Source organism: Gallinula chloropus (assembly GCF_964237585.1).
Source record: "Gallinula chloropus genome assembly, chromosome: 15".
In the NCBI taxonomy this organism is placed as follows: Eukaryota; Metazoa; Chordata; class Aves; order Gruiformes; family Rallidae; genus Gallinula; species Gallinula chloropus.
The window spans coordinates 13,028,253-13,055,061 of NC_140100.1; the positions used below are offsets into that span (position 1 = coordinate 13,028,253).

The window sequence follows — 26,809 nt, forward strand, 5'->3', positions numbered from 1 at the left end:
CCAGAGGGACCTTGACCGGCTGGAGAGATGGGCCCATGTGACTGCATGAAGTTCAACAAGGCCCAGTGCAAGGTCCTGCATGTGGGTTGGTGCAGTCCCAAGCACAACTACAGGCTGGGCAGAGAATGGATGGAGAGCAGCCCTGAGCAGAAGGACTTGAGGGTGCTGATAGATAACAAGCTCAGCATGAGCCAGCAGTGTGCACTAGCAGCTCAAAAGGCCAACTGTGTCCTGGGCTGCATCAAGAACAGCGTGGCCAGCAGGTCAAGGGAGATGATTGTGCCCCTTTGCTCTGCTCTTGTGGGACCCCACCTGAAGTGCTGCATCCAGCTCTGGGGTCCCCAGTACAGGAAAGAAGTGGAGCTCTTGGAGTGAGTCTAAGCGGATGCCACGAAGATGATGAGCAGGCTGGAGCACTTCTCCTGTGAAGACAGGCTGTGAGAGTTGGACTTGTTCAGCCTGGGCAAGAGAAGGCTTTGGGGAGACCAAATTGTGGCCTACCAAAACTTAAAGGAATACAGGAAAGTGAGAGGGACTGCTCACCAATGAGTGTAGTGATATGACAAGGAGTAATGGCTTCAAGCTGAAAGAGGGCAGGTTTAGATTAGACATTAGGAAGAAATCCCTGTGAGTGTGGTGAGGCACTGGAACAGGTTGCCCAGAGAGGCTGTGGAAGCCCTATCCCTGGAAGTGTTTCAGGCCAGGATTCATGGGGCTTTGGGCAACCTGGTCTAGTGAGGGTGTCCCTGCCCATGACAAGGGGGTTGGAACTAGATGATCTTTGCGGTCCATTCTAACCCAAAACATTCTGTGATTCTATATGAAGCTGTACACCAACTCTGTCACCTTGGCATTGTCAGATTGTATTTGGAAAACTGTTTTGGGTGAAATCACCAAGCACAGAACTGCTTCTATTCAAAGTGAGTGGTTTGGAAAGTTCAGGAACATTGCATTACCATTTTTATGTTTTTTCATGTGCCAGCAATTCTGGAATCTGAATGGTCTAGGGAAGAGACAGACTAACTAAAGCCAGGATTATGCATGATGATTCAATTTTTGCTCTTTTATATTCTCAGTTGTCATTCAGAATAGAATTTTATTTGTAAGTTAAAACCAACATCCATTGGGGTAAGCAAATAGAACTGAGGGATTAGTAATTTGCATCTCTGCAGCTAATTGCATTAGATTTGCATCTCTGCCTTATCAATTTATTGAAATAGGTATTTTACACATAAAATAGTGTCTTGACACAATATGAGAGGATAAAGTATAACCACGTCTACCTCTAATCCCTCCAGGGCCATGGTGAAACTGTAGTGTTCATGTTTGAGCAGCAAAGCTCCAGTTTCATTTATTCTGTGATTCTATTCATATTGCAGTCTTTATTCATCAGGCAAATGTATTGATGTGACCCATCTTGGTTCTCAGAGAATATAAATGTATTTTTTTATGTTCTGAAGTATCTTATTTCAAGAATAGTATAACACCAGCTCAGATTTTATGTTTATACCTCAGAATTTCTCTCATTTTTGTTACTCAAAGTTACAAGTGAACCAAGATCAAGTTACAGTGAACCAAGAATAAGCATTATTCCATACTTTTTAGTCTGCTATGAGGACCTAGAAAGATTTTGAATCAAGAGTTGCTTTTCAAGGGTCCTGAACAACTTCGTTGGGACACATCTCCCAGTGTAAAATGGTGCCAGTGGATATCACTGAATATCAATTTATATGCACCTGAATTTTTGTGTATATCTATTATACAGTAAACATATTTTGTAGGAAAGTTACAGTTTCAGGCAATACTGGCAGTACCACTCTAATTTTTTACCTGACTACATAGTAGTAATTGAAAGGTGGGCTTACAGATGATGCTTCTTGTACATGTGTTACTGTGCCCTGAGTCATTGCCTAAGGTTACTGAGCATTTTGGTGATAGGTGATAATAAAGAAACACGTGCTATGCTTTGGAAAGTGATGGAAGGATAATTGGCATCTTCAATAGAATTTTTTTATACAGAAGTCCCATAAAAAGTCTTGGACACATTTATCTCCATCACCCTAGGTGGTTTATATTCCCCTGTTTTTAATAAATTATGTGAGGTTATTTGTGGGCCAGGGTCTTACTGCACATGTATACGTGTATGTATAGAGCACAGATTCTTATTGTTAGTAGGGAGTACACACAGGTTATTCAGTAATTGAATGTGTTTCAGGTTTGTGGTCGGAAGATAATAGAGATACTGATTTGGACTTATGGAACTCACATTTGGACATCAACTACTTTATATCTCCTCCTTACCATGCATTTCTCTTGTTTAAATGAGCCTCCATACGTATTTTTGAAGGAATTACATATAGGTTTTGTTTGTATTTTTAATACATTGGAAGAAAGGCGGTGTGGGTTTTTTGGATGATGCTACCTTGTCCCTTGTTAAAAATGGATTAAACAATTCAACTTGTCAACACAGCCTTCCATGAATAGTTGTATTAAAATCTGAAGGAGTAAGATTCTATTTATAGAAGTATCCCAAATAACTTAAGGCACTCATGAAGCATCTTTTTTTTTAATTAACAGCATATTTAAAATCATACTAAGACTGTGTAGATAATGAAGGGTTAAGAGAACACTTAACTATTATGTATTCAAGATACTATTTAAATTCTGCAGATAGATGGGACAATAGAAGCTAACATACGCAGTTGTTGTACAACAGTGTTTCTGTGACACATTTTGAAATAACCCATCATAGAACAATATTTCAGGCCAGAAAAAAGCAGTATTTCTGACCGGGAATGCCAACATTAAATGACACTTTTAGAACAGGAAATCAAGAGCGAACATGGATTGTTTATGAGCATCAATGATACACTACAAAACTCCTGATATGTTCCTGAGAGGTGCAGCTTAATGGTTTTCTTCATGTATTGTATGTGGAAGAGGAATTAAGTATATAAAAATAATAGTTGTTGCAAAAGATATAAAGAAAAAGAGTGTTCAGAATGACTGAGAGAAGACAGGGCTACGTAACCTCCAGCTGTATTGGGAGAATGGGAAAAATGTAATAGCAACCACTGAATTTAATAATGCAGCTTTTAGATTAGAGCATTAAAATAACATTTTGTAATAATATTGACAAAACTGGACACTGATTTTTAGCTTTTATTCACCACTTCATGTGAGTTTATTTGGGGTTTATCGTAAATAGTATTATAGTTTGAACTGGCACTTAGTTGCCAAAAAGGGTAAAAGTTTCTAACTGGTAACGCAATAGAATAACATGTATAAAGAGGAGCTGCTAGGTGCACAAGGGATTGCAGTGATGTAATCATCACTAAATCTCATTCCTTAGTCCCTGTATTATTGATTTATGTTAGCTACCCATGCTCTAATACCCAATGTAGACCAGCCCTGGATATAGAATTCATTAATTTCTGCCACTGAAAATATTTGGGTGATTACCCTCTTGCAGGTAGGTACCCCGTGTAGAACTCAGTACCACTGTCATTTTCCAAGCTATCTGAAGAGCTTCAAATCAACCTGTGGATTTCAAGGTTCCCAGATTGAGAGTAGGAAACCAGTTTTGCTCCTTTGTCTCAGTAACTTGCTGAGGTTTTCCCTAGAATGCAACGGAGTGCTGCAGTGCAACTTCTGTCTTCTTCCCTTTTGGAAATTCCCCCAAATCCTGGGGAAATGAATAACAGCATGGTAAATTGGAAACTTTGTTTGTGAGCAGAGGCACCAAAGCCATCTATACTGGGAGGTGATGCATTGTAAGATCAGGATCTCAGTGTTGGTATATCAATTTATGCAGTTCAGGTAGTGAAGGTTTCTAAAAATTTCATCTGCCTCCTGTGACAAGAGTTATTCCCATGATCAAGGCCCTGAAACATTAGCATCTGCCATTGCATAGGGATTTTTTTTGCTGAAAATGTTTCAATTTATACTTCCACAAATGATGCTGTAAGAGATTCCAACCAGTGAGCAAATTCTTTCAAACTTATTCCACATCTTTCCTTTTAAGCTGTCTGTAGTGCTGGTTACACAGTTGTTGCAGTTAATCCTAAAAGCTATTTTCAATAGAAGTGATTTAAAATCCTTTATAATTTACTGGAAAGTCCTCCTGTTGTCTGTTGATTCTGGGTATTTCTTCTCAGCTACCTGAATATTTCAGCAATACAATGGACTTCTTGTACCTCATGTAAGAGCCAGTGAATAGTCTGAGCATCATCACTAGGACATTGGTATTTTCTGCTTATGGCCACTAGGTTAATTAATATAAATAATGTAAATAAGAACTTTACACAAAAACTTATTTTGGAAAACATGAAAAAACAGAATAATATTTTATTCAAGTATCTTGGAACCACTGGGAACTGAACTTTTGCTATTCTAAAAATATTAATGACTTCCCATCATTTTTGCAGTCCTGAGTATTTTTAGAGCAATTATTTTCTCAAAATAACTATAGTGCTTCAACAAAGTACCTCATCAAACAGTACACTCTTAATCATGGACTGTAGGAGAAAACCGTGGAGATAAAGTATGAGGGGGAATATTTTTTCATCTTGAAAAGTATGTTTTTGTCCATGCTGCCAGGTTGTACACCAAGGATGAGTGGTGATTCAGTCAGGGGAGACAGCAATTGCATGGTGGTGCTGAGATGACAGCACCACTCCCTGCCACAGCACAGCTACTTCTTGTGTGCAGCACAGCCCACCTGCTTGGTCTGCCACTGCAGCCTTATCTCCCCTCATTACACCCAGTAGCCTGGCTGCCTCAATTTCCCTTCAGGTACTGGCTTGTTGAAAGCTCTCCTGTGTGCCTGTAGTAAATACACACATCAGACAGACCTGCTGATATTTATCTGATCCTTCTGGAGAAGTGAGTCCTCAGGGGGTGTCTGCTGATGGTCTCCAAAATCCTGTATCTCTGGTCATGTCTGCTGTGACCAAACAAGTATATGTGTATGCTAGAGAACCAAATAAAAAGCACGTGGACTGTTCTTTGTGAGAAAATACCTTACATATGCTGGTATAGATGGCATCACAGGATTCAAGTTGAACTTTTGCATGACTGTAAGTTTTAGAAGTTCATCAGCTTTGTGATATTATAAAATTACCATTTGAACAGTACTAAGAACCTTACATTAAAATCCTCTTTCTTTAAAAGAGCAACACCATACCCACAACGCATTTTATTCTGCCATGCTTGAATTTAGTATTCTAGAGGAAAAATAATGGTGTTTTTTCCATTAGTGAATTTACAGATAATTGCAGAGTTCTGAAACTCAATCTTTCTCTATTCTGTTAGTTACAGTCTAAATAATTTTAATACCAAAATTAGATACAGTGGAATTTTATTTTTTTTCTCATAAAGGTAGATTAAAAGTTCCATGTTATTCTAACAAAATCTAATAATAGTGGTTTAGGTATTAATATTAATTTTATGTACACATTCAAAGGGAGATTGGTAAAATTTAATTAGAAAGCTCTATGCAACAAATTAAATACAGTCTTGTAGTACGGATGAAGAAAGTATCTGTTTTCACTGGAAGTTAGAAAACTCAAATAGAGAAAATTAGATCTATTTGAGATGAAATCAGAAAAAAATATAAGAATTGAAAATACTTATGGACCATGGAACAAGCAAAGTGTCAGTTTATGTTGAATGATACAAATAAACTTTAATCTCAGTTTCTAAAAAACTTTATATATTTATTAAATATACTTGAAGTCATTTGAGTTACATTATTCTTAAAACTAATGAAAATTACTGATTAAATACTTAGTCTTCCAGATTTCACTCAGCTGGATCAATGCCTCTGTCTTCAGCTCGCTTTCATTCTCAGGCATCTATAGTAGCACAAGTTTTGAAGCCAGCCATATTCCAATGTACACATCCTAAGGGTCAAGTGAACATGTTCTAGGTCCCATTTATCTCTGAGCCTTAAAAATTATTCCTGCCAGCACAATCTCAGTAGGTATATGTTCATTTAATGGCTTCAGATGTGGATTTTTTTAGAAGGCTGAGAGAGAGATATCAATATATTCAACTGTGTGCTCAAGTAAAGTAAGGGGAAAAAAACCAGCTTGTTTTATAATGTAGATTAATAGTGGGTGACTAGAAAAGAGCAAGCATCTCCAAATCCTGTTAGTTAAGGGCACGCTATTGTCTGGGAAGATTAGAAGCATAATATTTTGAGAGACTTCCAGTGCTCATAGTCTTAGCTAAATTGCATAAATTATTAGAATTATTTTCCTTTGGTATTTCCTCTATTTCTACTTCAACTGACAGCTGCAAGCAGTAATCAAAGAACTGGTTAATGACAGAAATTTCTGAAAGAACTCTGGTCTGGTAACTGAATGTAAGTCAAGAATTACTCTTATAATACTGTATGGAAAACACGCCTTCCATTTGTAATTATTCCTATCCTTCCAAACATACTTGACTTTGCTGAGTTAAGTTTCTTATAAGTCAATGTGCAGCTTCCAAAGTCTTACAGATCTTCGTGTGAATGTAATACTTTGAAATTATGTGAGTCACAAATCCTGACAGCTTGAAGTATGTCAGCGTATGTATATATATTATTTTGTGTCTGTATAAAGTTATATACACACATCTGCAAAACAGATGGTCTTCCTGGTGGACTATATTCCAGAAGTGCAGAAGTTGTATTCCTACTGCAAAGTTTATTCCTACCTCCAATCAATGTTCAATTTTATTTAACTAAGACTGCTAAAATATGATTTTAAGAGAGATGTTGAAATAGTAAGGTATTTTAGTTCAGCTCACTTTAAAACCCCAGGAAATAAACCTGAACTACTGTAATTTGTTCAGAATGAACACACATTGCAAAAGTGTTGGTTTGAATTGATTTGTTTATTACTTTTTCTTTTTTCTTTTTTTTTAATGGTTTCACTCTTTTATTTGATTTTCTTCTTAACCCTGAACCCAGCTTATGTACTGGAAATTAACTTATGTTTGTGTATTTCTCATTTGAGCAAAAAATAGGGAAATCTTCATATGCATAGCAGTGATGTGAACCAGTGTTTTTAAATGATATAACTGAGATCATACTTGGCCTAACGTCCGTATACGGGAGCTTTGCACTCTGATTTATCTGCTGTTTGCATGAGCAGGCGCTGGTTTAGGGGAGATGAGCGTCCAGTAGCTGGGTGGTGTGGGCAGGATGGGGGCTCCCGTTGGCCGCAGAGCTAACTGGGCAGCTTCCGACTGTGAGGGACAGGGCAGAGAGGGAGAGAGATCAGCGGGGTCAGGAACAGTGTGTGCCATGGATGCTCACAGTGTGCCTGCCTCCCCACGGGGCAGAAAGGTTGGTTGTGTTCTGTGGGGTGTCTGTGTTGTGCTCGTTCAAATGTAAATTTGTGCATGTTTATCGGGGCTCTTTCTGCTTTGAAGTCCAAGGACAAAAAGTGCCCCTGCTTCACTGCACTGCTCTGGTTGTGACTTTATTTCTGTTTTTAGATAAAAACTGAGGTTTAGTTCCAGTGTTCCCAAACCAGATACCACTCTCTCTCTCTTTCTTGTAGGCAGGGTGCTGCTGTGCCAGGCAAACCAGGAGGGATCTCCCGTGTACAGTGCCCCCAGTTCACTAGTATACACATCCACAAGTAAGCTAGTGTTATGGCTCTTTTGTTGTTCTGTTTTGTGACAAAAGCACATTGATGTCAAAGCCCCCAAAAATGTAAACTGTCCCCATAGCTCTCATTAAGGTATTTCAAATGTGGTATTTCTAAACATATGTAAGTAATGTCAACAGATAATTCAGTGGTTTTAGTTGCATCTTTATCCTCAAAGTATATTTTATTTATTAACAAGAATGACAAAAAAAACCAAACTATAAAAAAAAACCACAAAAAAAGCCCCTACCTATACTGCAATGTTCTACAGGAATGGTCAAAAGTTCTACAGTAACCGTGAATTTTTTTTGGAATCCAGTACTGTTGTGCACTCTGCATTTTGTGTAGATGATGTGTTTCTGGGCTTTAATAAACAAAAAGTCTTTTATCATGCCACCACTTGTTTTTTTTCAGAAAGCAAGTAGATACAAAGTTTTTTTACAAAAGGAAAAAGATGTGTGCAAGTGGGAGTTTTGAACTGTAAAAAGCTGGCCTAATAAAAATAGGAAAGACAAGCTGAAACAATAGATGCTGCTATCAGCCATGTTTTGGCACAAAACTTTGGAGCAGAAATGTGTCCTCTCAAATTCTGAAGCAGAAGTGGAACCAGTTCTGAGAGTATTTTATAGACTGTGCTGGTGGTACTACTGATGCCCTTTTGGAAATCTAGTCAGATAAGAGTCCTCTAGCTGAAATAGTCACTGCTTGCAGAATGAAGGTGAACAGCCACATTTGCTTTGTGTTCTTAGTGGTCCTAATAAACATGGTTTACATTGTCTGATTTAACACCATGATTGGATGCACTCTTTATGAACATTGTATTCAATCTAGAACGCAATTCCACTCTTTTAAAGCTTATCTGGACTTTATTTTATTAATTAAAAACTGGGATGAGTTGAAGAGTTCTAAAACAATCATGTTAACTTTCTTATGTCAAAGGCTGTGAGTGTCATCCCTAGAGCTGCTGCATTTACACTAATAGTATGGGATCTGCTTTCCAATCAGGAGTCAACAAATAGTGAACTAAGAATATACATGAAGTGTTTTAAAAATTGGAAATGAAACGGTCAGTTGAAATCTGCATTTGCTTCCAGACGCTCTGACAATGTTTTATACTGTCATCTTTCCCAAGCAGTGTTTTGCTGTGGTTTTAATTCTCATAGTAACACAAAGATGAAATACTGTTTAAATCTGTATTCCCTTTTGTACATTTGTAATGCACTGCTCCTTTTTGACTGAAATACTAGACTTTTGACTGAAATAACAATCTTTGACTGAAATTCTTTTCCTAGAAAATTATCCAAACATTTCATTCATCTCACTGTTAGGGAGATTCAGAGGAGGAGAAGCAGTCTTTGTTTTTCATTTTCTGGAAATTACTCTAAATAAATCCTTCCTTAAGTTTACCCTGTTGTTCCTATTGTCTCACTGAGTTCTATCCTAGGAAATTGCAGTTGCTGTTTGCATCATACAGTATTTCCACTATTATTAAATCCCTAGATAGTCATTGTATAGCTAGCTAAGCTCTGTACTTCACTGTTTCCATTATGTCTCGTGAGTCAATCCCTTTGAAAAATCTTCTTTTGCAGTGGTGCTCCTTGAATAATGATATCCTGACAAACACCTGTTTGTTTTCAATTATGCCAAATACATAAGTAAACAGCCTTTGCCTATCTGCCTCCCACTGGGTGATGTGTAATACCCAGTTTCATAACAGAGATTGCTAGTAGTCCTTGCAGTAGAAATACTACACTTCTATTGAATCTGTATGTCAGCAAGTCATGATTTTTCTTTTATTATGTATAGTATTTCATATTGCCAAAATGTAGTTTCCCCCCATAGGGTCACAAATCCTAATAATAATATAAAATTACTGTAATTAGTAATGATTGTAATTAGGATTTATTTTTATTTCTTCTTATTACAAAACTTTCAATAAAGATATAAAATAGTTTCATATCTATGGGAAATTCTAAGAAGTGAATAGAAATGAAGCTTGAGTTTTATCTGATTTTAAAGATCTCCTACACTTCATAATTTAATCTACATTTGTAATATTGAAATGATAACTGATAAGTCAACATTAATTCTAAGAGACTAATACTTTTGCTGTTACCATTCCATGTAGACAACAATATTGCAGCCTTCATCTTTGAATAATATGTTAATCATTTATTCTTTTACCATGTAGTATTATAGAACCGCTTACAATTTAAGGATTAAGAGGTTTTAAATTTGTAATTATTTTAACAGAAGGGAAAGAGTCATCTGAGATTTTAAAAGCTGTCTGAGAGGTTTGGAGCTTGTTAAATGCTAATGGCATTCGGGAATTTTCAGGTATCCGGAAGAGGATAGCACCCATTTTTAGATATGTTGTTCTTTTCTTTTGCACCTGAGTTATATTCTATAAGGAATGAAGGACTGAAACATGGTTGTAAAATATGTTTTTCTTAATTTGGCTATCTTTATTTCTCACTTAAATTCTTGATGTTTAATTGTATTGGTCACTAGTAGTCTCTGCTGACTCTGAACGCTTTTAGCCCATTTTTTTGGCTATCCAGAAAGAAGAGTGTATTGCCTGAAGTTACTCTTTCCCTTCTGATGTTTTATTTCCCCAGGATATATTCTATGTATCACATTGTACATTTCCCAATACAGTGATTAGTTACACTTCTGAACATGTCAGGAGATGGAAACATGGTTCTGCTTCCTTCCATCACTTCTGGCCCTTCGCATAATACAGAAAGAAATGAGCTGTTTCCTCTGCAAGCAGTGGAACAAATCAGTAGCAATAGTCTCTCATGCCTCATCTGTTCTCTTATGCTGAAGCAGAAGATGGGACCTGGATCAGTTTTTCATTTGCACATCTATTCTGGGAATAGATAATTTGTTATCTAGAAAGCATAGTTTCAACATGCAAATGTGTTCACATTCCTTGGTGGGACAGACTCTTTGCTTTATTGAGACAACCAAAGTAAGAAAGCTCATGGTCTTGTCTTGACTGCTGTAGATTCCTAGACTATTGGCATCTTGAGGAGAGAACTAATACAACTTAGTTAAATCCTTAATTGTTACCCTTATGCAGAATGTAGACAAGTATTGGAAGGATGTATATACCTGGAGAGTAAAGTTTAGAGTACACCGTGTCACAGCAAGTATGTAAGGCTTCAGTGGAAGCTTCCCAGAGGCCCATGACTTCTCACTGGAACTTAGCATACCAAACAGTTTGGCTGTATGTAGCTCATTTTCACCCCCTTCTTTAGACTAGTTGCTTCCACAGGAAATTTTTTTAATCCTGAAGATATTTTTATCTACTGTTAAATAAGAAATGTGTCAAGAAATTTTCCAAATTGAAGCCATGCAAAAATAGCATCCATGAGATACTAAGACACTGCTGGACAAAAAGAAGATGCAAAAGAAAAAAAACCCAAATGTCACTGAATATCTGTATCATTGCTCTACAAAGGACACTAATATAGTTGGGTATGTATGGTTAAAAAGGCAAAAATACAAATCTGAATTTACATAAGGACTTTTAAAAACTGTTTAGTGCTTATTGTTCCTTTTTTCTATATTGTAGAAGTGCCCGAAAGTGTGAAGTAGAAGTTAGAAAGCCAAAAGACAGGAAAGGAGGAAGACATGAAGTCATAGACTCATAGAAGAATACAGATTGGAAGGGCTAGGTTGCACCAGGGCACCTTTAAAGATGGTGACTGCACAACCTTTCTGGGCAATATATTCCAGTGCTTGAATGTCCTAACAGTGGAACCCTCTATTCTTTCAAATCACATTTATTGACTCTTGTCTTCCCAGTGTGTGCCTCTGTGAAGAGCCTGGCTCTGTTTTCTTGATAACCCCCACTGCACTTTCGTGGCAGGGGCCAGAAAAGGTGATGCTTCTGCCTGTAGACAGCTTCTTTGTGCTCTGGACTAGCTAGTCAACGTTCTTGGGCTCACTCAGTACCAGCTGGTGTAGCAAGGAAACCATCCTAAAGCTGGGCATCACATTTCACAAAAATTTACAGTCAGGCTTCCCACATCCCATGGAAGGCCATGGGAGAGAAATGACATTTTAATGCTACTTCAAAGGCAGCTGGATATTTTTTCAGTCTGATCTTTGTAAATTGTAGGCTTTATTTTAGCTCCAAGTGGAAAAAAAAAGTGACTAGAGTTATCAGGTATGTAATGACTAGTAGATTTTTCTGAGCATGTATTAAAGGGACAGTTCAATGGACTGAGTAGCTAACATATATGCTAACACAGTAAATTGTTGCATGCCTGTGTTGAGAATTATATGCAGATGAACACTGATATTTCCCAAATGTTTTGCATGCACATGAAAGAGAATTTTGCCTTGACTTCAGTAACTGCATTTTAAACTGATGTAAATTTTAGCTTACATTTTCTTAATGTTAGAGTTGTTTAATCTTCAGTAAGCATGCTTATCAGCTCCAAGATGTACATGCTCTTTTCCCATAAATGTTATTTTTTAAAATTAAAAATAAATAAAGCATTTATATTGCAATAAAAGAAGAAAAATGTGAAAATGCAAAAATAAGATATTTATTTTATCTTACTCGAGGGCAAATTAAGTTGATAGCCCATTTTTTTAATTGATATATTGATTACAATTTTGTAAGAAGTGGTGAGATTCAGCAAAAATGATTGAGGTGGTACAAATGCTTATAAATCTGTCCCACATTATTCATGTTCTTTAATTATAATTGTCTGATAAAACTTCCATCAGTTTCTGTAATTAACCTAATGGTCTAAATGAATTTCCAGATCACTAGTTATTCATTTCAATATAGAAAATGCCATTACATTAAATTAATTAATACAAAGTAAGTTCCTAGTCCATTGTATCAGTAAAATAGAACTTTAGTGGCTTAACTGTTTCAATTGTGAATATTTTTTCCTAACATCTTTTTTGTCAAATTTATAGACTTGGATGTTGATTTTCTATTCATACTAAAATGGCATAAACCCTTTATAATGAAAATACTTAAAACCCAATGCTTTTCATGTTCTCATCCTTTAAATATCAGTGTATTTTTTTGTATTTATAATTTTAACTATTTTTCAACAGAATTCATTCAGTGCCAAATTCATAATCCCATGATATGCCCTCAAACATCTTATTTGTCTTGATATTCCTTTCACAGAAGTACATATGACAGATAAGCACTCACCAGAGAATACTTTTGCTTTGCGTCAGACAGATATTAAAACAATAAACTATGTTGCCCTGGGATTTTAGCTTATGAGCTAAACCAGAAAACAACAAGGCAAAGACGAGATGTTTTTGAAAGGTGGGAAGGCAGTTCTTGCAAAAATTCCCTGGAAACCTTTAGTCTTGGATTATTTTTGACAAAAAAAAAAAAAAAATAATGTTTAAGTTCTGTTAAAGCCAATCAGGAAAATACATTCCATTACTTCAGAACAAGCATTAGAAATGTTCCTAAATTATCCTAATAATCCTATTGATCTGAAGGTGGGTGTTATATGCTGGGAGAGAAGAAAAATCTGTTGCAGAAGCTTAAAGTATTAATTATATGATATGGGAATTTTGCTTTTTCAGTAAGTTCTCAGTTAAAAACTTATCAGCACATGTATGAAAAACACATGTAGTATTTTTACACAGGTTCACAGATTCAGAGGGGTTGGCAGGGACCTCAGGAGATCATCTAATCCAATCTCCTCTAGAGCAGGATCACCTTGAACATGTTGCACAGGATTGCATCCAGATATGTATTGAATGTCTCCAGAGAAAGAGACTCCACAGCCTCTCTGGTCAGCCTATTTCAGTGCTTGGTCATCCTCACAGTAAGGAAGTTCTTTCTCATATGGAGATAGAACTTCCCATGTTCTAGCTTGTGCCTGTTGCCCCTTGTCCTGTCACTGGGGACCACCAAGAAGAGTCTGTCCCCTTTCTCAACACTCACCCTTCAGGTATTTGTAAGTGTTGATGAGATCCCCTCTCACTCTTCTCCAGGCTAAACAGACCCAGGTGTCTCAGCCCTTCCTCATATGGATGTTCAAGTCCTCTAATCATCCTGGCTACGAGGGCACACTGCTGGCTCATGGAGAGCTTCTTATCCACCAGGATTCCCAGGTCCTTCCCTCCAGTTCTGCTTCCCAGCAGGTCAACCCCTGAGCTGTACTAGTGCTTGTCCTTGTTCAATTTTATAAGGTTACCCTTTGCCCAACTCTCCAGCCTGTCCAGGTCTTGCTGAATGGCAGCAACTTTTTATGATATTGTGGGGATTTTCTCTTGTGGGTGTTTTGATTCGTAGGTGGAGGAAAATTCAGGACTTTGTTGATATGCACAGAATAAATAAGGAAAATCATAAATACTAAGTATAAATACCACATCCGATGGTAGGATTTAGTTCATTTGAGGACTTACGATACAGAAATGAGAACTGAATAAAGCCTGCCTGTTGAATATCCTTGCTTAGAAGTAGATTAGAAATTGGCTTAGAAATATTAGCAACTTCTTTAAAAATGCTGTATGAAACTACTTTCATATTTCTTGTATCAGTGAAGACATTATAGATTTTATTTTTCTGTGGCATTGCTAATGGACTGAAGCAAGACCTTTGGCGTTTATATTCTGGGGTACTTCCAGTACCAGGGATGTGATATGGGAAAAATAAAAGTTTTCAGCAGATGATGTAAAGTGTGCTTCTGATGAGAATCATTAGTGGAAGCAATCAGTTTAGAAACCTTGATTCAGCTGATTTTTGTCAGATTATTGTGTTGCACACATGTAACTACTTAAAAATTGTTTTGCAATGATGATAGTCTGCTGACAGTACTATCCTAAGATACTGAGGCAAGAAAAATGTAGGTGCTTCCACCATTTATTAGATCCTTTTCTGGAGTCTTTATATAAGACATGATTAACTGTATTCAACTCAAGTGGACTTATACTTTATTTGTTCTGATTTTATTGTGTTTTTTCTTAATTTATTGGGATTTTACTGTTATTGGGAGAGGTTATTTAGTAAGTTTGCCATTTTGAATTGGTTAGGAACTGTTTAAAGAATGAGTTTTCATACGGCATAAATAATCTGCCTAAGTTACCTTATTTCTGATTTAAGTGTTAAAAGGTTTCTGCAAACTACATTTTTAATTGATCTGTTTTCTCATAAACTGTATGGCAGGTCACTTCATCATGGTTAAAATACATATTAGTAGACTATACTTATATGTTTGTGATTACATCTGCTTTTTATTGCTTCACAGGAAAAACATAGAGTGCAAGGGAGACCTTTTGCAAAGATCCTGCAAAGGAGTTCTCTGAGAAAGCCAATTGAACCATTGTAGGACTGAGATTCGTGAATGAAAAAGTGCAGAAGTCCTGCCCAAAGGGAAACATCCATACATTTCATTACTAAATATTTAGGAGTCTAACTAGCTTTTATCATGCTCCCTGAATTAATTAATTGCCTTTATAGGGAGAATCACCAGGTAGTAACCCAGGAATAGTGTAAAAAGTGCCCTTCTTTGTCTGTATGTTAAAATACAGTCAGGTTACACGGAAGTTTAAATAAAGAAAATACCAATAAGTAGGAAGGATAATAAGTTTAGTAATTGCTTTTTATTACTTTATCTGCCAAGATATAGGAGAGTTGAAAAAATCATGTAATACTTCCAGAGAAACTACTGATGTAATCCCTTTCTGAAATGTCATCAGAAGGTTTTTTTAAACCCTGTTTTGAACCATTCATTGTACTGGACCAAAGGCCATGTTTTGAACCTGGTTACACAAATATGAATGTAGATTAACTCCACTGATGTCTAAGTCAGATAGTTACAAAATTATCATAAAATTAGTGAAATTGAATGAAACTATATTCATACATATGTTTTGTTCTTGACTTTAATATCAACCTTTTTAAACTGTAAGGTGAACCACTGAACTGCCTGAAATTCTTATTACAACATTTTTGTGTTCTATATCACTATTGTGATTGTCCTTCTGTAATTATTTTCAAGATAACTTTCCTTTTACCATCTGTCTATTAGTATTTTAAGTGGTGACTATTAAGTCACCAGTAAGACATATTGTAGTTGCTCAGAATCTGTAAATATGAGTTTCATTTCACTCCTTTAAGTCTGTTTTTAAGTGCCTTACTGTTTGCGCTCATTCTTCCATTAATTTGCAGTGTGATAGAATTAGCATACCTAAGAGTGTCACAAAAAGACACGTATCCTGAATTGCACCATCCTACACCTGGGTGGTGGGAGATGACTGGAAAGGTGTGCATATTATTTTTAATAGTAAGTTGCTGCAAGTGTCTTTGTGCTTTACTTCAATTAATAAAAATCATGTTTGTCCAAGGACTGTTGAACATTTCATGTATCTTAACTTAGCACTTTCCTGTTAATGGACAAGTGCACTTGGCCACTGTCAGTACTCATGACTTTAATTAGGATAATAGGATTGCTTGGACTTACTTGCCCCTGTATGCAGCTAAATAGTGAGAATTACATGTAGTGCTTTTTTTGCATCATGAACGCAGAGGTACACAGCATATGAGATACATGGGATCCTTAGTGTATAGTCTTATCTGCAGGCTGCTATTATTTCCTCAGCTTTCCATTCCAGGTGCTGTGTTACTTGCTTTCAGTAGGTAGGCACACACAGTTGACCATATTTTTCAAGTCATTCTGTCTGTCAGATGTACAGTTGTCAATTTTGTGGTTTTCACCTAAGCCTGTAAGATTCCGTTTCAAAAAAAAGATTTTATTGTCACTTGCCTTGCGTTGTGTGACAGTTGTTATTAAGTCATAGCTCTTCAAACCATGCTGTATACAGCAAAATTCTTTGACCTGAATTTCACAAATGTAGTAAGTACTTTTGAGGGATTACTGTTTTTAATATCTACATGACTCTTTGCACATGCTATTCTTGTTTTGGCAATTTTTCTCTTGGATTATGTTAACTAGCTGATTTTTTCCTCAATCACTTCCTGCCTAAATTCTTCCCAACCCAACAATGTTCTGACAGTGTTCTTTTTACGGTTTAATTATTCTGTTGAGTTTTAGTAATCCTTGTGTCATCCAGATAGAACTTCTTGTCACAACATAATTGACTTTCATAGGCATTCAAATGACTAAATTTCATCATCTCTTTATAGATCTACTCTTTATCTAGTCTTCCAAACAATATCCTTTTTACTTTGTCTCAGAAATGGTGCTTAGATAAACATAGGGGAATTCTTCCATTGGCTTGGAACTTGTAGATGTTCAATAACCAGGAACACAAGGCTAGGTTGTTGATGAGTTTGATCATCTATATTTGAAGATTGTTCTTCAATATAAGATCAGATGTGGCTTCTCTGATCTCTGCTATTTCTTTTCCTTTATGACCTAGTTGCTTTGTTTATCTACTGAGCTTTTTCTTGTTAGTGATTTTTTTTATTAAAATTGAACAATTCTTTGTGCATCAGTTACTTGTATTCTTTGTAACATAACTATGAATTACTTCAATTTTGTTGTTAAGTACACTATGAGTAATTTGACCTCCAATTATAGTGGGTTTTTACTTAAAGTTGTAAGTTGATGTAACTACACAAATTTACCAAAAAGCCCTCAATCTGTTATTCTTTTATCCCTTCACTTCCTCCATTTTTTTCTGCATTTCTGCATTGTAAGAGAAATCCCTTGATGTCTGAGGGATTCAGGTGGCTACATATACAGTCCTGTAAAAGAAGGATGAGATACTCATAGAATCACCAATTAACTGAACCTCAGAATGTCTGAGGTTGGAAGGAACCTCTGAAGGTCATCTTGTCCACCTGCCCTGCTCAAGCAATGATGCAGTGTTGAGTGGCTACCCAGCTGTTGAATATCTCCAGGGATGGAGACTCCACAGCCTCTCTGGCCACCTGAGCCAGTGCTCAGTCACCCTCACTGTGAAAAACTTTAGGCAAAATGATGAGACAGTTCCCAGGTATGGCATCAAGATTTTTCACCAAAGATTATAAATTCCTCCTATGTAATGGTATCAATAAACATAGAAACATATAATAAGGGGCCACCTTATTATACAAAGTTTCACCAAATGTATGTAAAATGGTTGTTTGTTTATTGGAGTCTTAAAGAACATAAAACAAAGGAGGGAATAGAAAATGATTAATTCAATGTATACTTAAAATAATTATAAAGGAATCTAAGTGTGAAATCTGTATGTCCAAGTCACTGTTGAAATAACAGGTCAATTAGATATGGAAATAACTTTAAGGTAAAAGTAACCAAATAGCAAGTTTTGTTGGAATAGTTCAATGTCTTCCTATAATTCAACATAATAATTAAGCACATTAATTAAGAGGTTGGGGTTTTTTTCTGAAATATATTGTATGGTTTTTGAGTACATCTGATTATGTTGGTGATCTGGCATAGAAACAAATCTTACTATGTATGTATCTGAGGATGAAATAGTCAAAAAGAGTGTCTTAAAGTAGCTGTCCTCTAGAAGTACTTATGTCATCTTTCAGGGGCTGCCTTTTTATAGAAATATTCACCAAATTTATGTAAAATTTTGTGCCAATTTCGATTTGACTGGAAACTTCGTGCAGTAGTGTTGTGTGAAGGGATTCAATTACAGTGTGCAGTGTTTTGTAAGTAACTGTCTCACATAAAAAGTTAATTAATCAGAGCTGTGTCAATTTCCTTGTGCCATGTCAATTTGCAGCAAGGTAATTAATCACTAATCGCCCAGCATGCAGCAAACTAAGGGACAATCCATGAGTCATTTATTGCTATTTTTTTTCAAAATAAATGGCACACAGAGCCATGAAGAAACACATCTTGCCTTTCATAATATTTTTATCGACAGTTTTGCATGTTGTAATAGACTGCAGCAACAAGCAGCTGTAGTTCAATGGAATATGAATATTAAAGAAACAAATGAGAGCAGATTTATAGGCCATTGCTTTTCTGTTATGTCAGTTTTGAGATTACACTGAGCAAATGAACAGTGAAAAATTACTCTTCCATGTGGAGAATGGTGATTAGACTTGTACATTAATTAGAGATTTTTGTTTTCCTTTTCAATGCATTTCAAATGAAAATGTCCTATAAGTAGCGGTTTGTCCAAAATGCAGATTTATTCATTCCTAAACAACAGGGATTAATACTGACATATATTTTTATACAATAGTAAGGAAAGAATTATTCTTCTAATTTTATGTATGTGTTTCAAAAAAGAGTATGAATAAAAGAAGTAGAAGGGAGTATTCACAACTGTATTTGACCTTTATGGCAAGTTTCCATTGAATTCAGTTTAATTGACAACTAGATCCCCAGGGATAATCATCTCATGGAAGTGACAGGTGAAAACAAATATATGTTCAGCTTGCTTAGATTTTTTAAAAATTTTGAACTTTCTAAAGATTTTTTTTAAGCTGAAATTTTAATAATGCATATATAAATAAGTTTTAAAAGCCTCTTTATGTTAAAATCTGTAGTAACAGAGCTTAAATTTCACTTGGAGTATACTTTAGTCTGTGTATGTAAATGCAAGGATCTGCACATATCCTCTTTAATGCAGTTTTTGTAATGCTTTTAAAGAACATCAAGAAATAATACTACTGTTACAGTGAAAATTCACTACACAGCATAAATCAGACTAAACTCCTGATTTTGATCCCAAAATCTGCAATGATCTCATAGAAATAGTTCTGCTTATTCTTTCTCAGCATGATATGTGTTATATATCTTTTTTTTTTTTTTAATTTATTGTCTGGCACTTCTAAAGCATTTCCTCATCAGGGATGCACCCTAAACTTTGTGAATAATGTGAATTATTCCTGCCTTTCTAACTGTTAAGCTATGTTGCAGTAAATTAGCTATAAACTGATTCAAACACGATGCAGCGTTAAAATTCTCCACCATAAAACATTTGAAAACTCTTGATAGAGGATGACCTGATAGTTTGTGCAAAGGAGGAGAGATTAGGAGTGATGAGAGGTAGATTTGTTCATCCATATTGATGGCACACCTTTTTTGAGGCATATGGCACACTCATACAAATTCAAACCACAGCACAAATGTGAAGAATAATTGCCCATTAAAATGGCTGTATATTTTTATGGCTTTGATACAAAATCTGCCCCCTGTTGTTTTTTGCATCTGCTACTCTTCCATCTATTCCAAAGCTTTAAAACTTTAATACACAGTGTATAACCCTTAAGTATTTTTTACCAGGTTGTATTCCTCCTTTTGGGATCTCAAACTTTGTCATTGTTCATTCAGTCTTTGTTTTCTAAGGCATATGTTGAGTTATGGTGCCTAGGAACTGAACCTACCTGTCATGTTCATTTAATAAAAATGAATAATAACAATGTTTATATTACATCTTTGGGGAGAAACTAAGAGTTGATTAAATTTCATCTGTGAACACAACAATTAAGTTCCTCTTCTTTTTCTCATTCTCATGCTTGTTTTCTTTTTAAAAGTATTAGTTACCTAAATTTTAATGATAAAATAACATGAATCCTCTTAAATTTTTATTTCCTTAAATGCCTTTTTATTTCTTTAAATGTTGTACTTGTTAACTAGATTTCACATTTGAGATTTAATCTGAAGTTCACTGAAGGAGATACTCTTAACAGTGTTTCCATGTTTACAGAGTTATCCAGAGGAGACGTCATTTTGGACAACAGTCATTGTAATACTTTCTTTTTTATTTTTAAATCCTTTTAAATACAAATATGAAAATAAAGCAAGTTAATAGAAGGTATCTTACCTTAAGTTCCTTAAAAAAAATCATTTAGGCTTTAGTACAAGATGATTTCTATGCTTCGTGATAATTATATTAAGCAAAATCCAAGCACCAACAGCATATTTTATTCGCGATTCTTTTTTAATTTAATAAGAACTAAAATTGGAGTTCCACTCTTGGGTTTTTGCTTTGCTGTTGTCGTTTTAGTCCCATTGATATTTGAATAGCTTAATTAATAACTACAGAATCGATGGGGCTATTAGATGAGAATGTAAATTGTTTCTTTGACTTGATATTTAACTATACACAATCTTTAGAAAAGTCTCTTTTTTAACCTCATAGAGGCACCTCATATCATCAATGCCTAGGTGGAGAAATCTGCCTTTTTTCTATCACAGATAAGAATTCCAGTCATCAAATTACTTTGATAAATTTAAGGTACTTTTGCGTAAAAAATGGACACAGATGCTTCCTTGCAGTGAGTCAAACACATTTACAAACCACTTATAACAGCGTTTTCATGGACCGAATTTCAGTAGTTTGTCAGTGAGGCACTATGGAAGGTTAACCTACAAACTGTAAGTCATTAAAAACTTCACCCCTCCTGACTAGTATATTCATTTCTTCTGGGACTGGTTAATAGTATGTAATGGTTCCTGATGGGAAAGTCTTTTTCATAAAATTGCTTTTATGAAGTCCATTCTTCAGTTGTGTTCTAATGGTGACACTTCTGCTGGTTATTTTGGGGCAAGGATATTAAAAAGTTGGTAGCAAAATAAATTCAGTGGTCATTACATATTCCTAACCATCTAATTTCTCAGCTGGGCTGAAGGAGCGTGGGGTTTGGGTTTTTTTCTGAACTCGAACCTAGGCTGATGTGACCTTGTTTATTATTTTACCACTATTCTTGATCTTTAATATTTCTGCATGGAAATAGAAGGCATGTTTTTCTTGATACTCTGATTTTCAGACTGACCCAAATCAATTTTGTTGGGATGGATATAATTCTGCTATGCTGCTAGACCTCACTTGATAAGACATTGCAATGTTACTCTTAGTTCCTTATTTCTCAGGCTGAGTTTCCATCATGTCTTGCCCTCTTCCTGAAAAAACTCCATATCATTGCTGCACCTTCTTCTAATTGCTTCTACAACCTTTCTTTGAGTTTTGCTTTGCTTTAGATGTGATATGCTTAACAGTTCTATTAAAGAGACACTGCAAGGCAAGCATAGCAAAACAAATTACTTCAGGCTTTCCATTGTAAGGCATCCTTTGTGTTGCCAAGGATGGTGCTCCACCATTATGTGTTCTGAATTTGGTAGACACTTATGGGATAAATGACTCTTCCTGCTGTCTTCTAGCTTTTTCTCCTCTTTCATAAGAGAAAAATCTTCTTTCTCATGAAATTGTAATAGTATTTTTTAAGAATACCTTCTGTTCTATCTTTAGTCATGAATGAAAAGGCACTATGCTTTCCCTGTGACATTTCTTTGTAGAAAACCATTAAGTATAAAAAGGTTTAATGTCAGTGGCCTGTGTAATTCTTTCCAAGGTATGACCATCATGAAGACCAATAAATAGTTAGGATAAATGTTCAATTACTGCCAACTCTGTCTTTTCAAACATCTGTGTGAATCTGTATTTCCAAACAGCTGTGTGAAACAACTGGGTTGAATGGTACAATACAAAGGGAGCTAATTGAATCACCATCCCTGGAGGTGTTTAAAACAACAGTAGATGTTGTACTTGGCAACACAGTCTCGTGTTGGACCTAGTAGCTCTGGATAGATGGTTGGACTCGATGATCTTGAAGGTCTTTTCCAACCAAAACTATTCTATGATATTTGCACTTTTTAAAAGACTGTTTTCATTTAGTTGCGTGGCAATAGCGTTGTTTTATGTTGTATCGCAGCCATGTAAATCTTTGAGAATTACTGTGCAACCATTTTCAGTGAGAAGGACCTAGTAGTAGCAAGGCAGTAATTGAGAAGTTGCCATAATTACAGTATTTTCCTTCATGTGTTTAGCCAGTGACATCTATACATTGTCAATTTTTAATTTTCTTTTTCAAATTCAAGGCTTCTTTTAAAAATTAATGCCAAAACAGATGAAAGACAACTGTGGATTGAAATGAATTCACATTTCAGATTTGAAAAATGTACTTGTTCATTCATCATTACTTCCATTTGTTTGCTTCTCATTAGGGCTTTGCTAAGCATTTTTTTTTCTAAATCTCTTTCTTTAAATGCTGGAGAAAAAAATTAACACTGTGAAACACAACTGAAGTAATGTGAGAGCCAACAGATCTGGATTTTATTTTTTTCTGTCTCACTGATAAATTAATTCCAAAAATACCTCTTCTAGCAGGCCAGAAATATATGTACAAAAGTGAAATGGTCTAATAAAGTATTGGTTAAAGCAATGGCAGAGAAAGTAAAGGGGGAAGTTTCTGGTTTATTTTTCAATTTAAAAATTTATGAAGTTTTACAGAAAAAAACAAACAACCCTCTCAGTGGTACTTTATTACTATTCAATTTCTGATTAAGTTTGCTGTCTCCTGCTTGCATACAAAGATTTTATGTAAAAAGATGAGGCCTCTGGTTAAAAGACTAACAATTCACTTAATTGGCAACTCCCTCATCCAGGTATAGGCAAGCTTTAATGAAAGCACAGACACTATTACAATACCCTTGATTTGAAGCACTCAACTGACCTGAACATTTGATATTCCTCTTCTTTTCTTCACAGTGCCAGGATTTCCCTACCCTGCTGCAACTGCCGCTGCTGCTTACAGAGGTGCACATCTAAGAGGCCGAGGTCGCACGGTGTACAACACGTTTCGTGCAGCAGCTCCCCCCCCTCCGATTCCAGCCTACGGCGGGTAAGGACATCAGCCGTGTTCACCTATTAGCATGAATCTCTACAGGCTACAAACTGTTTGTGGCTGTGGTGCATGCTGATTGTGTCTCAGCTCAGAAACCAATGCAGCATGCAACCAATCCCGGTGTTGGAAGTGGTGCACCTTGCACGGAGTATTGAAAAATGACTGTAATTTGTACTGCCATGGTTGGTGGCCTTAAGCATTTCAGATGTCACATATTGTTATGTAAATGCTCTTAGAAACTGAATGCTTTGGAACAGAGAAATTGGTTCAGCTAAAGATATGTTCTTGATGATTGCAAACATCTGGTTATTAAGGAGGTTGGATCAAGTTAACTTCCTTTTCTTCAAATCATCCATTGAAAAGTGTCTCTGGACCTGAAGGCTTAGTGGTGGATTTATTTTTTTTGTTTCATTGTACTGTGTAGTTTTTCTAGCTGATATCTCTACCTTGATAGAAGCATGGGGTGCTTCTCTCAGGGCCATGTGTTTTTCAGTACATTTGCTTAAATTCTTTAAGATTTTACTGTCAGTGGCCTCCATTTACTAAAACCTAGTAGTAAACTCAGGAGAAAAAAAGGAGAGAAATTAATAGTAAGAATTTCTCGAAACTCAATAATCTTCTGTTATTTCAGAAGATTGTTCTTTTTAGGTATATTTTTCAGGGGAAAAAAGGAAGAAACAAAGTCTTCTGTAGCTCTGTAAGTGCTGATACATACTGGATTTGTGTGCTGCATGTGACATTTATAAGTGCTAACATGGCCGAAAGATTTTTCAGCTATTGAGAGAATGGGACAATTGGAAAGTAGTTGTTCTACTACCTCTCTGCAGAGTAAGCAGATCTTTCTCCGAAAGGCTCAGGAAAGGTTTGCAATATCTTAGAGTGAAAGTGCTTGTGCTTTCTCTGCCCTCTCCCATCCAGCGGTTCTTTTGTTCTCATGCTGGACATACCTTGTAGGGGAGTTTGCAGCACAAGACTTTGACACTGATGTCCCACTTAGTTATGGCAGAAGAAGGGCTTGTGGAGAGGGCTTTAAACTGCGTCTCAAGAGGGAAGGAGGTAAAACCTGGCTAGCTAGAAGTGAGCTGGGAGACAGCTTGTCAGAGTCAGGGGTGGGAACAAAAGTCTAGATGAGGTGCATTCACACAGCTGGTGATGAAATACAGGTTAGTATACTAAAATGAGAGGCACTGTGTGTCAGGGAGTTCCATAAATCCACCCCAAGAGGTGCAGGATACATTGAAGCACATCTGAAATACTTCTACACCAATGAATGTAACATGAGATACAAGCAAGAAGAGCTAGAAGCCCTGGCTCAGGGACAGAAGTATGACATAATTGGCTTAAGCAAAACCTGATGAGAAGAGTCCTGTGACTAGTGTGAGGCAATGGATGGCCACAGGCTCTTCAGAAGAGACAGGCAGGGCAATAGAGGTGGGGGGTGGGGGGTGCTGTACGTAATAGAGGGGCTGGGCTGCACAGAGCTGTCAGTTGGCAACGACACCATTGAGCATGTCTGGGTAAGAATTAGGGGACAAACAAATAAAGGGGATGTTGTAGTGGGAGTCTACTGTAGACCACCTGGTCAGAAGGATGAGATTGACCAGTTATTCTTCAAGGAGCTAAGGGACACCTGTAGATCATCTGCTCTTGTCCTTATGGGAGACTTCAACCTGCCAGGAGTTAACTGGGAATACCACACACCTCATACAAAAAGGTCCAGGAGATTCTTGGAGCAACTGGATGATAACTTCCTTGTTCAGGTATTAAGGGAGTTGACAAGGAAAGATACCCTCCTAGATCTCTTGCTCATAAACAGAGTGGAGAAGTGGAGGTAGGTGGCTCCCTTGGCCACAGTGACCACGAATATAAAATCTTCAGCGAGAGGAGGAAAACTGTCTCCAAAACTTCAACACTAGATATGGGGAGAAGAGATTTTGGGCTGCTCAGGGAACTACTTGGTAAGGTCCACTGCAAAACTGCTTTTGAAGGCATTGGGGTCCATCAATGCTGGTCACTTTTAAGTTCCGCCTCCTAAAAGCACAGGAACAGGCAATTCCAAAACATCAGAAATCAAGCAGGCAGGCAGGAAGCTGGCTTGGCTGAACAGGGACCTTCTTCTAGAGCTTAGGTGGAAAAAGAAAGTGTACAGCCAATGGAAGCAAGGTCAGGCAACATGGGAGGATTATAGGAGCGCTGTTCACCTTTGTAGGGAGAAAATTCATGTGGCCAAAGCTCAGTTAGAGCTGAGGCTGGCCAATACTGGCAGACAATAAGAAAGGGTTTTTCAAATACATTAACAAGAAGAGAAGGACCAGAGAGAACATTGGTCCCTTAATCGATGAGAATGGTCACCTTACTGAGGGGACATAGATAAAGTAGAGGCACTTTAATGCCTTCTTTGCCTCTGTCTTCAACATAGTTGATGGGCTCTGGGACTCCAGATGCCTCAAGTTGGAGGACTGTGACTGTGGTAATGATTAACTCCGAGTGAACTCTGAAGTTGCGGGTGATTTGCTGCTCATCTGCTGCTCATGTATGTCCATGGGCCCCGATGGGGTTCATTTGAGTGGTTTGTGTAGTGTAATTTTTAAAAAAATGATAATAATTCAGTAAGGAAAACAGTATTACCACTCTTGGAGAAAGACACCATGATTTTTGAAGATTGCTTAAGTTACCTTTGGACAAGGATGGTGTCCCACCAAAATTATCTTACTGTTACCCAGACTCTCCTTTGGATTTAGTCCATGTATTTGCACACAGCAATGATGGGAACAAGTGTAGAATGTCCTACAGGAGCTGATTTCTGTCTGAATGCCTCAGGTAGAAAATGGGTACTGCATTTAAAGTGTACTCTCTCCATCTCAAATTATTAAATTTGAGCACAGTGAAAATGGACAAAATGGGTTATTACCAGTTTCACGATGTTAAGAAAATTCATACCAGCTATGTGAGGTATAGTCTTCTAATTAGATAATTCTTTTTTGTTAGCATTTGCAAAATGAGTAAATACTTTTATACCTGTAAGTAACTTTAATTTGCTTTAATTGAAGGGGCCACATGTGGGTGCTCTGTCTGTGTATAGGTGTGTTGCATAAATTTTGATAGTTTAGTTAGTACAGTGCCTCAGCAGGAAGAATTGAATTTCCAATTGCAATACATATATTTTCTCATGCAATTTTACTGTTTATGTTCAGCATCTTTAGGTAGTAAGTTAGACGTCTAAGCGCTGTTGTAGTTTAATACAGGCATTTTGCACTACAGTCAGCTTCAGCAGTGTTTTAGAACTGGTTCCAAGAGGTCTCAGCACTCTTAATTCTTCTGCAAGGTGTTTTGACAGTTAGGGTGGACAGATCTCAACTACTACATTCATTATCTGTCCTTAAAGCTGACATCCGAGAGACCCATGCATTGCATCATTAAGAAGTCACATTTCCTTATTGTTCTGATGACTTCTAGCTGTCTGAGATAAACTCTCAGTAATCTAGGGCTCACCTTGCTAGTGAGAATGTTTTGTAACACAATTTGACTCTGCAAAAGTTTTCAATTG

The 26,809-nt window shown here is 36.6% G+C and overlaps 1 protein-coding gene across 5 annotated transcripts in view; it reads left to right on the top strand.

Annotated features, from left to right (window-relative positions):
• RBFOX1 (RNA binding fox-1 homolog 1) overlaps positions 1 to 26,809 on the top strand; it is a 256,272-nt gene that overhangs the window by 183,232 nt on the left and 46,231 nt on the right. For 3 of the 5 annotated variants that reach the window (XM_084271068.1, XM_084271067.1, XM_084271069.1), the window contains 2 exons: positions 7,554 to 7,634; positions 23,127 to 23,259. In XM_084271068.1, the coding sequence (XP_084127194.1) occupies positions 7,554 to 7,634; positions 23,127 to 23,259 (214 nt within the window). The remainder of the gene's footprint in view (positions 1 to 7,553; positions 7,635 to 23,126; positions 23,260 to 26,809) is intronic. The other 2 variants (XM_084271071.1, XM_084271070.1) reach the window with 1 other exon arrangement.